This window comes from Somniosus microcephalus, chromosome 10, assembly GCF_052327205.1.
Source record: "Somniosus microcephalus isolate GS21.2 chromosome 10, FLI_Smic_1.0, whole genome shotgun sequence".
NCBI classification, from domain to species: domain Eukaryota; kingdom Metazoa; phylum Chordata; class Chondrichthyes; order Squaliformes; family Somniosidae; genus Somniosus; species Somniosus microcephalus.
Genome location: NC_140996.1, coordinates 134,164,629 through 134,176,628, shown reverse-complemented (window position 1 = coordinate 134,176,628; position 12,000 = coordinate 134,164,629). Strand labels below are relative to the sequence as shown.

The 12,000-nt window shown below is 41.5% G+C and overlaps 1 protein-coding gene across 2 annotated transcripts in view; it reads left to right on the top strand.

The window, feature by feature from the left end:
* hikeshi (heat shock protein nuclear import factor hikeshi) overlaps positions 1–11,777 on the top strand; it is a 45,303-nt gene extending 33,526 nt beyond the window's left edge. For both annotated transcript variants that reach the window (XM_085998815.1, XM_085998816.1), the window contains exons 4-5: positions 969–1,087; positions 2,627–11,777. In XM_085998815.1, coding sequence (XP_085854941.1) covers positions 969–1,087; positions 2,627–2,681 — 174 coding nt within the window. In that variant the 3' untranslated portion in view covers positions 2,682–11,777. The remainder of the gene's footprint in view (positions 1–968; positions 1,088–2,626) is intronic.
* The last annotated feature ends 223 nt before the right edge of the window (positions 11,778–12,000 follow it).

Here is a 12,000-nt window from a genome sequence, read left to right as displayed (position 1 = left end):
TAGTTGAGGCCCCAGCACCGATCCCTGTGGCACCCCACTAGTTACCGTTTGCCAACTGGAAAATGACCCATTTATCCTGACTCTCTGCTTTCTGTTAGTTAGCCAATCCTCTATCCATGCTAATATATTACCCCCAACTCTGTGAGCTCTTACCTTATGCAGAAATCCTTTTACGTGGCACCTTATCGAATGCCTTCTGGAAATCCAAATGCACTACATCTACTGGCTCACCCTTGTCCACCCTGCCCGTTACATCCTCAAAGAACGCTAGCAAATTTGTTAAATATGATTTCCCTTTCATAAAACCATGCTGTCTCTGCTTGACTGCATTATGATTTTCCAAATGCCCTGCTACTGTTTCCTTAATGAAGGACTCTGTACGATTTTTTAAAAAAAGCTTCTCTCATAGCCCCCACAGAGATCAAAGGAAGGTTCCACAACAAGGTCCAAAATGTCTTTCTGAATAGCCAGACATGGCTAACAAACCGTTGATTGTTTGGTTCTCTGAGGGAAAAACAACTTCACGTTTCCTTTTGTAATTATCATTAATCTGCCTGTCGATCCATAACACAGCATGGAATTTTTGGGGGGAAGCTAATCCCTTTCAGGCATGCTTTTTCTAAAAAGCACATCTTAACATAGCTCATGTCAAGTCCTTTCCGTGAAAAAATCCTAAACTGTGATACAAACTTTCTATAGATTTCTAATACAAATGCTGCTCTGAAAATCTGCTAGCATGAGCAATCAGTTCATGGCAGTAAAGTGTCTGTTTTCTACTATGGAAGTAACATTTTCTGGAAACTGACATTTTGATCAGTAACCAAGTTTGAACATTTGTCTTTGAACCTCTGGGCTGCTGCACATAATTTTTTCTTATTTCCAGTATTTTACTTGTTGTATGTTGAATACTGAATGCTACAGTCTGATTGCCATATATATAAATAATTATAAGTTTCTCATACTTTCAGTTTACACAGAAGATGCTAGACAACTTCTACAATTTTACAACCTCATTTGCACTGACCCAGGCTCAGATGATCCCAAATCCTTCTGAGATGTTTATCCCAGCAAGCATTGTCTTGAAATGGTAAATATAAATCTCTACTGTATATCTATTTACAACAGCAAGTAGAAACACAGTTACTTTTCCCTAAGTGTACACACCTTGATTGAACTGTTAGTTTTGGAAAAGTTCTCGGCCTAAAAATTCAGTTGCTCCAAAGAGGGCGCTAATGGGGCGCAAAGCAACTAGCGTCCAGGCGCGGCGGTGCCAACGCCTCCCGTGAAATTCAGCGGGAGGTTAGCAGCGATGGCAATGATGTCATCGCTGTGCGCAGCGCTTCGCTAGCGATCTTCAATAGCACCCCCTGACTTACCACCAGACGCCATATCCGACGGGGTCAGGGTGGCCTACCTGCAGCCGGGGCGGCACTAATTAAAGGGACGGTGCCGGGCGGCCATTTTTGTTGCTGCCCGCCTGCCAGAACCTGCCCCCTCTGCTGTCCCTGACCTCCTCTGAAGCCCCCCTGCGGAATGCCGACTGCGCTCCGTGAGCCCGGCACTTCTGTTGAGTGCCGGGCTCTTTTGCCGGCACTCCGATCACTGGTGGCCCAGGGGGGCCCCGGGTCGTGCTGCGGAAGGCCCCTCCCCTTTAAGGGGAGGAAGACCTGCAGTACCGCGGTGCGGCACATAGCACTACAATATTCACTCGCAGCGCCCCAAAAGGGAGGCGGGGCACTTCCAGTAGTAATCTTGGGGCGTTACCAATTAATTTCGGCTGTGGGGGGGCACCAATTTTTCGCTAAAAGTAGCGCCCTGGCGAAGTTAGCGCCCCAAAGGGGGCTCGACTCAATTTTCCCCTCCTCATCTCTTAATGCTATATGCATGTGTGTATAATAAACATTCTAATCTTCATTACTGGTTACTTTTTAAGAACTTTACATTTTCCATACGATGCGAAGCAGCGATCTGCCCAAAGTTTGAACTTAAATCCATCTTCTATAGAAATAAAAGTCTGGCCTGCATATGTAAGGCAGGGGAAATTTTTGATGTGTTGGGAAAATATATTGGCATGTTGAAATTTTTGATGCGTCTGCAGGGTGTGAAGCACATTGATTAGATGTAAGCAACTCATTTAAAATAAAGTTATCCATAAAACTGTTATTTCATTGTCTTGTTCATTTCACTAAAACACAACCATTGAATAACTGGCGGCTGCCACATAAATGATCAATCACACTGCTGGGAAAAAATATTTCAATCTCCTTATAGTGGCCTTCTATCGTCTTCATCCACCCTAGTTTATATCCCTAAAAATCCATAAAAATTAAATTATCTTGGAAAATCAAAAACTAAATTTATCCATTATACATTATAAATATTTCCCATGAATTTTTTTGTGCGTCTTAAATTGTAGTAGTCAATATGTTTTAAATGTTATTTTTTGCATTTAAAGGATTCAAAAGGAAGAGATTGACCAAAAGAGGATCAGAAACTGCTAATACATACTAAATTCTGTAGATAACACCAAGAAAACCAATGCTTTAATTATTTTAATGTTGTTTATTTTGTAATGATAATTATGCTGCTAACCCCTGTGTATTTTTTCTCTCTTTCTACCCCTCAGGTATGAGAATTTTCACAGAAGATTATCCCAAAACCCAAATTTTTGGAAATCATAAACCATTTGCTAAAGAAGTTAATTGTTACAACCAATGGTGTTCAATCTGTATAAACTGATTTTTTCAAATCCTTTTCTTTTCTGCAAGATGCCATTTTTGAATACATGCTGCTTTTCATAGTAATCAAGCTGGTTTGAAAATTATTTTGGAATATGTTGCTTCCGATACCTGTCACACTTGTGTTACAATGGATAGTAACAATCTTTTTAATCATGTTTGAACTGCCAGTTTTATTTTAACTCACGAACTGGATCTAAATTGGATTTGAGCACCACTGAGAAAGTTTAGAAGCTGTATTATGTTGTAAAACTTCATTATACTCCATATGCCATGAGTAGGTTGTCAATCATCTAGAAAACAAATCTCACGGATACCAGTTCAAGATAAATCTTTATGAAACTATGCAATCTTTTTTCTTCCTGTAGTGTCTAAGATGTCCTCAATTCTCCACTTTCAAATTTTTCTTTCTACCATCAGTACCAGTCATTACGTCTACTTTATGAAGAGGAGGGGCCTTGTTTCAACAAATACTGCTTTAACTTATGTTTTAAGTCCTATATTGATTTCTCCATTCCAGTCAGTAATGTACATTACCTCTGCATGTGATGCTTTTCCTTTGTGATGACTATCTTGTTTTAAGATCTGATTGAAGTTCTAGAAGAAAGTGAACTGAAAAATTGGACTGTTGCAGTGCTTAAAATGTGTAGAGGAATGCTGTATACTGTCTGTATGCATTAGAGCCAAAATTCTGCTCTAATTTGTATTTCAAAGCATTGCTATGTAGTCCCATATTGATAAACTGCCTTGAGTAGAATTATGGGGGTAAATGAGTGGTTAGCAAGTGGTGCCTGTCAGAAGTCATGGATTTCACATAACTGGAGTGGTTTTGCAGTAAACCAAGGGTATTTCATGGAGTGATGTGCTGTATCTTACTTAACCAGACAGGAGTAGGCAGACTAGCACTAAATAAGAAAATGACTTACCTCTCCCTTTATACTATTTTATGTACTTGGACCCTCTCCCCTAGGCAAAGTGCTTACAGTAAATGCTGAAGAGTAGGGTGAGCAGGAAAAAAACGCAAGGCAAAAAAATTGAGGGAAAAGCTAAGTATGCAGAAGATACTTGTGGAATTGGAAATGGATATGTAGTAAGGGAAACTGTCATCTTAGTGGAGCATTGCAGTCCTAATTGATCGGACACTGCAAAACAAAAATGTGTACAGTCCATAGAAGGAATAGGTAGTGTTTAATGAATTTTTTAAATTCATTCATGGGATGTGGGTGTCACTGGCAAGGCCAGCATTTATTGCCCATCCCTAATTGCCCTTGAGAGGGTGGTGGTGAGCTATCTTCTTGAACCACTGCAGTCCATGTGGTGAAGGTACTTCCCATAGTGCTGAGTTCCAGGAGTTTGACCCAACGACGATGAAGGAACGGCAATATATTTCCAAGTCAAGATGATGTGTGATTTGGAGGGGAACTTGGAGTGGTGGTGTTCCCACACACCTGCTGCCCTTGTCCTTCTAGGTGGTAGAGGTCAGGAGTTTGGGAGATGCTGTCGAAGAAGCCTTGCTGAGTTTCTGCAGTGCATCTTGTAGATGGTGCACACTGCAGCCACGGTGGTGGAGGGAATGAATGTTTAATGTGTTGGATGGGGTGCCAATGAAGCGGGCTGCTTTGTTCTGGATGGTGTCGAGCTTCTTGAGTGTTGTTGGAGCTGCACTCATCCAGGCAAGTGGAGAGTATTCCATCACACTCCTGACTTGTGCCTTGTAGATGGTGGAAAGGCGTTGGGGAGTTGAGTTGAGTCACTCACCACAGAATTCCCAGCCTCTGGCCTGCTCTTGTAGCCACAGTATTTATGTGACTGGTCCAGTTAAGTTTCTGGTCAATGGTGACCCCCCCAGGATGTTGATAGTGAGGGATTCAATGATGGTAACACTGTTGAATGTCAAGGGGATGTGTTTAGACTCTTGTTGGAGATGGTCATTGCCTGGCACTTGTGTGGCACAAATGTTACTTGCCACTTAGCAGCATAAGCGTTAACGTTGTCCAGGTCTTGCTGCATGCGAGCAAGGACTGCTTCATTATCTGAGGAGTTGCAAATGGAACTGAACAGTGTCAACTAATTGTTATGCTAAAATCAGAAACTCATTGATCCCCTGAAGGGATTGCAGACATCATTTAAGTCAGTCTCCACATAAGTTGAACAGCTTTCAAAACAATTGCATCTGTTGGCAAGATAACAAGAGAATCTCTTTTGTAAACTCTTCAAATACACATTAGCAGTTAAATAAAGGATTGGAGCTGCATAAATTGAAAATTTAGTAAACTTGTTCCAAAAATTATTCTCTCTATTTTAACTGTTCACAATTCAATAGAGATGCACACGTAAGAAAGCTTTTACAATGCAGTACACCCTTCATTTCAAATTTCAGGGCATTTCTGAAGCAACAAGAAAAAGACTAAACCTGATCCTTCTCAAGATCTATCATCCTTCTAAGATTCATCAAAAATAGTAACAGTGATATCTGATACAGGTAATAGTCTAGAACTAAGACATCTGCAAAGAACAGTACCATTAATTTACCTATGGGATTTGGCCCAGATGGCAGGTATTTACACTCTTCCAGATGCATAGGTTTTTTTATTAATTCCCATTTTTTTCTCTGCCTTTATAGGGTTCATCTTTTTGAAGTGGGACCTACATGATAAAATTTGGGCTTTTGCATGAGAACTATCTCCAAATGCATTTTTTTCAGCTAATTAAGGCCCAAGATCATAAATATTTATAATCAACATGGGTTTTATTTTTAAATGTCAAACTGAGAATACTACTGTTAAGTTATGTTAGTGGGCCCAGCAGCCTAATTGCATCCCAATCAGAAATTGTCTGTAGTAATCTTTTATCTATTCTGCTTGTCCTTGCTTCCCTATTTTATCTTTCTGTACTATTTCACACTTAGTTAAGCAGATCCTCTTATCTTAAAAATAAATTTCCTACGTTGTTTCCCCTGCTACCTTTTCCATCCTCCCCGTCTGGATCTTGCTGTGACCTGTATATAAGTATAAACCAGTCAAATTAGTTGAGGTTTCAATGCTAGTCTGAACACTGGTGATTGTGATGTTTCAGTATCTATCCAACTGTATATTATCTATCCTAGACTGGTTGTTAAGGTCAGTCAAGCGCCTGGATATGCTGTTATAGAATCATAGAATGGTTACAGCACAGAAGGAGGCCATTCGGCCCGTTGAGCCTGTGCCGGTTCTCTGCAAGAGCACTTAAGCTAGTCCCACCCCCTCTCCCTTTCCCCGTAGCCTCGCAAATATTTTCCTTCAGGTACTTATCCAATTTTCTTTTGAAAGCCACGATTGAGTCTGCCTCCACCACTCTTTCAGGCAGTGCATTCCAGATCCTAACCACTCACTGCGTAACTAGTTTTTTCTCATGTCGCCTTTGGTTCTTTTGCCAGTTACCTTAAATCTGTGTCCTCTGGTTCTTGACCCTTCCGGCTGTGGGAACAGTTTCTCTCTATCTACTCTGTCTAGACCCCTCATGATTTTGAATACCTCTATCAAATCTCCTCTCAACCTTCTATGCTCTGAGGAGAACAACCCCAGCTTCTCCAGTCTATCCACGTAACTGAAGTCCCTCATCCTTGGAATCATTCTCGTAAATCTTTTCTGCACCCTCTCTAAGGCCTTCACATCCTTCCTAAAGTGCGGTGCCCAGAATTGGACACAATACTCCAGTTGAGACCGAACTGGTGTTTTATAAAGTTTCATCATAACTTCCTTGCTTTTGTACTCTATGGCCACGATTTTGTCGGTTGGGAGCGGGTCAGGTGGTTTCTGGCTTCCAGTCCTGCCCCCCAACTGCATCCAGCCCACGGACGTGATTTTACGTTGATTGACCTTGTTAAGCCCGCCCTGCAGGCTTGCCAGCCAATTAAGAGGAAGCTGGTCAGATGATGTCATTTGATGATGTGTCATCTGCCGTTTTTCTTAAAGGGACCACGCACAATGTTTTTTTGACTGCTCATTTCTCAGTGTTTGACAGCATTGAGGGGCAGCAAACACTGACAATCACTGTACAAAGGTGAGTGCTTGCATCCAGCCTCTCCAATGACTCCCTCCATAGGCTGGAACAGATGGCAGCTGCAGGTGAGTTTACAGAAGCGATCTGTCACTGGTGAGAGAGGTTCTCCCAATAAGGTGGCACTAGATAGCGTTTTCAAAACTCGTTACCTAAAGAAATGTGTAAATGCTTTAAAAATGATTTTCCCAACATTTTCTTATCTCTGAAACTCACCAGTGCACCATTGGATTCTTCACCCCACTTCTGCAGCTGTCATCAATGCAGAAACATTACAGCAGACTCACAACACGCCACACTTACCTGGTGTGGTGTCCGGACGTCGGGAAGCCCGAGGCAGAAGCGACAAAATTAAAAAATAGCCTGTTAACTACTCTCAACTACCTGTAAACAGGCAGGTAATTGGCTTTAATCCTCTTCCCGCCGCTAGAGGTAGGGTCCTTGTGCAAATTGGGGACCCGACACTTGGGGAAAATTGTTTGGAGGCGGGTTGACAGCAGGATCGGATCCCACTGTTAATCAAAACATTTAACCTTTGACCCGCTTCCAAACCCGTCTTCTCAGCGCCGATAAAATTGCGACCTATGCCTCTATGAAGCCCAGTATCCCGTATGCTTTTTTAACCGCTTTCTCAACCTGCCCTGCCACCTTCAACGAATTGTGCACCTATATCCCCAGGTCTCACTGTTCATGCACCCCCTTTAGGATTGTATCCTTTAGTTTATATTGCTTTTCCTTGTTCTTCCTATCAAAATGTATCACTTAGCACTTTTCTGCGTTAAATCTCTTTTTTTTCATTTTTTTTGTGGGATGTGGGTGTCGCTGGCAAGGCCAACATTTATGGCCCATCCCTAATTACCCTCGAGAAGGTGATGGTGAGCCGCCGCCTTGAACCGCTGCAGTCCGTGTTGTGAAGGTACTCCCACAGTGCTGTTAGGTAGGGAGTCCCAGGATTTTGACCCAGAGACGATGAAGAATCGGCGATATACTTCTAAGTCAGGATGGTGTGTGACCTGGAGGTGAACTTGGAAGTGGTGGTGTTCCCATGCGCCTGCTGCCCTTACCCTTCTAGGTGGAAGAGGTCGCGGGTTTGGGAGGTTCTGCCATGTGTCCGCCCATTTCACCAGCCTCTCTGTCTTCTTGAAGTCTATCACTATCCTCACTGCTCACTATACTTCCAGGTTTTGTCTCATCTGCAGATTTTGAAATTGTGCCCTGTACTCACAAGTCCAAGTCATTAATCTATATCAAGAAAAGCAGTGGTCCTAGTACCGACCCCTGGGGAACACCACTGTATACCTTCCTCCAGTCTGAAAAACAACCGTTCACCACTACTCTCTGTTTCCTGTCACTTAACCAATTTCATATCCATGCTGCCACAGTCCCTTTTATTCCATGGGCTTCAACTTTACTGGCAAGCCTATTATGTGGCACTTTTATCAATCGCCTTTTGGAAGTCCATATACACTATGTCAACAGCATTGCACTTATCAACCCTCTCTGTTACCTCATCAAAAAACTTGATCAAGTTAGTTAAACACTATTTGCCTTTAACAAATCCGTGCTGGCTTTCCTTAATCTACAATTGTCCAAGTGACTGTTAATTTTGTCCCTGATTATCATTTCTAAAAGCTTTCCCACTACCGAGGTTAAACTCTGGCATGTAGTTACTAGGTTTATCCTTACACCCTTATGTGAACAAGTGTGTAATATTTGCCATTATCCAGTCCTCTGGCACCACCCCATATCTAAGGATTGGAAGATTATGGCAAGTACCTCCATAATTTCCTCCTTAACCTCCTTCAGCATCCTAGGATGCATCCCATCCCGTTCTCATAGTCATAACGGCACAGATGGAGGCCGTTCGGCCCATTGAGTCCATGCCAGCTCTCTGTAGAGCAATCCAGTCAGTCCCATTCCCCCGCTCTATCCCCGCAGCCCTGCAAGTTTATTTCCCTCAAGTGCCTATCTAGTCTCCCCTTGAAAATATTGAGTGTCTCCGCTTCCAGCACTTCAGTTGGCAGCGAGTTCCAGGTCCTCGCCACTCGCTGCGTAAAAAAGTTTTTCCTCACGTCCCCCTGTATCTCTTGCCCAAAACCTTAAATCTGTGTCGCCTAGTTCTTGTACCATTAACTAGTGGGAACAGCCTTTCCCCGTCTAGCCTATCCAACCCTGTCATAATCTTGTCCACCTCTATTAAATCGCCCCTCAACCTCCTTTGCTCTAATGAAAACAAATCCAGTTTCTCCAACCTGTCCTTGTAGCTAAGATCCCCCATCCCCGGAACCATTCTGGTAAATCTCTGCACCTTCTCAAGGGCCTTCACGTCCTTCCTAAAGTGTGGTGACCAGAACTGGACGCAATACTCCAGCTGTGGCCTAACCAGCGCTTTATAAAGGTTCAGCATAACTTCTCTACTTTTGCACTCAATACCTCTATTTATGAAGCCCAAGAATCCCATATGCTTTGCTAATCACTCTCTCAATATGTCCTGCCACCTTCAGGGATCTATGTACCTTAACTCCCAGGTCCCTCTGTCCCTGCACACTCTTTAAAACTGCCATTAAGTTTATATTGCCTTTCCCTGTTTATTCTGCTAGCCTTTCTATGTCCTGTTGCAGTCGATTGGTATCATCCTCACTGTTTGCGCCCCCCCCCCCCCCCACTTTGGCAGCATCTTCTTCCTTGTTTGACCTAACTGCAATGTCAATCTTAGTAGGTATGCTAGATTATATTGAATAACATGAGTGCCAATGCTATCTGAAACCCTGATTTCTTTTTTGGTCCCTTTTTACCTTCATTACCACAAATTGTTAAGAAACTGGATCTCAGGGCAATCTAGTTTTGCAACAATTTTACTCTTCTCAAACATGGATGGCCAACACTTCAGTAATAATACAATAATAATACATAGTACAGTCAACAAGTACCTGAGCAAATGCCCTAATAATAGAACACTGGTGCAGAACATACAAGGCTATATCTCTGGCTCAGGTGCTGGTAATGATTCTGCTGTTCATTAAATCACTCCTACCTTCCACCCTATAACAGACTTTCTTTCCCCTTTTGTTCTTTCCTCCCCTCTGCACCCACCCCCGCCCCAACACTTTTCCTGCCTCTGTGCTTGCTAAAAATCTGTAACATTTTCCAATTCTGACGAAAGATCATTAACCTGAAATGTTAACTCTATTTCTCTCTCCACAGATGCTATCTGACCTGCTGAGTATTTCTAACATTTTCTGTTTATATTTCAGATTTCCAGCATCCGCAGTATTTTGCCTTTGAACTAATTGTGCAGATTGGTTAAAGACTGGCAAGTGCATTTAAGTATAAAGTAATGCATATTAGAATAGGAATTCCAAACAAAAAACTAGGTAGAACCCTATCAAATGCCTAATGCTAGGACAGTAGTGCTGAAAATACAAGGCTACATCTCTGGCTCAGCATCCAGTGAACATGGAGAATACACTTCTACATCTTCTCAGAAACTCCACCAGAATAGTGAATTAGAGTCCAAGCAGCATCAATTGACTCCTTAAAAAGGAGCTTGATAAGTACCATGATTTTATAATTTGCAACAGGATGAAGTTTAACTTCTGTCAACAGTATCAGACATACTGAGTAAAATGACCAATTTATGCTGAATTGTGGGCAGTTTTGCGTTATACATGCAGCCATTAGGAATTGAATTGAGGCTGCCCAAACTCATGTCGGCCTTGCAGGATCTGTAGAAGGTACATTCATCCCACTGATGTGAGTTAGGCTAAAACCCAGGTTATAAAGTCAAAAGGACAATATGCTAATCCATAATGTCATCCAGTCCCCATATAATTTTAATAACAAAGTTGTCTTCACATGGTTAGGAAATGGTATGTGAAAGATAGATTTATTCAAAGCAGGAGTACAGCTGCACTAAAATTAAGTTCATTTTTCTTGTGCTACAATCACTCTTTTGACTTTGATAGAGACTTGTCTTTGCTGAATCCACAGTGGGTATGCATTTTCATTATTGCCCTCTGATCATAACTCAGTGCTCTTGTAGTTTATAGCAGTAGTCCAATTCAAAATGGATTCGTCCTTTAAGAATGGTAATAGGCAAATATAAATTTATAGTGACAATGGACAGCCTGGCACTGGCAGTATAAAATGTGATTCTACTGACTACCAATGAATGAATTGAAATGAGAAATTCTGTTCTGAAAAGGGAGAAAAACCATTGATTTATGCCACCACATCCTACCATGCACACTTCTTGCCTATATAAATAGCAAATCTTGGCCACTGTCAAAGCTGCCTACTGAGAAGTGAACAAAAGCAGCTAAGACTGATGTGCTCTTGCATATCTCAGCAATTTACTCAAGTTAAAACTGATGTCACAAATACTGAGCAATATGGTACAAATTTATAAGCTGAAGTAACAGAACTATTGTGTCACAACTGCGCAATTAACGTTGTCTATGGTACTAAAACATAGCCTTATGCCTACCTACTTAGGAAAATGCTCTATTAATGTATTGGTGTATATATTACATGCTCCATCAAAACATAAACTACATTTTTACTATTGTAAAAGCCAGCAGGTGACTCTCAGTGCAATTTTAGATATTGGAAGACCAGGTCCGGGTCCCTGTTTGTTATACTTGGTTATTCATTATATAGTGCATCACCACCAAGTGCAGTAGTTACTGCGTTTGGTAATCCTGTCATTACATAAATGGATAATTGTCTCTGAACTGTTTTGTTAGCCATTGTCTATTAATAACTTGATTCTAATCCTACCTTCTGAACTGTTGGGCTGCAGAACACAACTATAGATCATTATCAGTAAGCCTTCCTTACAGTAAAGTTGTAACATTAGGGATAAATAAATGTTAATGAGCGTAAACAGTAGTATGTGAAATGTAACAAATTACAGAATTTTATTCATTTAAACCCAGATGTAATCCAAATACAAATTGATGGAGTCCTGGTATTTTGCAAGAACATAAAATATAGAAGTTATTCAGTGTATCAAATCTGTTCTTCCATAACACAAATAATTTCTCTTGTAATGAACTCTACCTGGTGCAATTAATCCCTTGAGGAAAGATGCTGCAAAGTTTCTTACTGACCCAAAAAGTAAGCAGGTGAAACCTCGGAGTATCAATCTAGCCATATCTATTCAAATATTGAGTAGTTACTTGCCTTGACATGACATTACACCATATTTGATCATCTCTGGTTG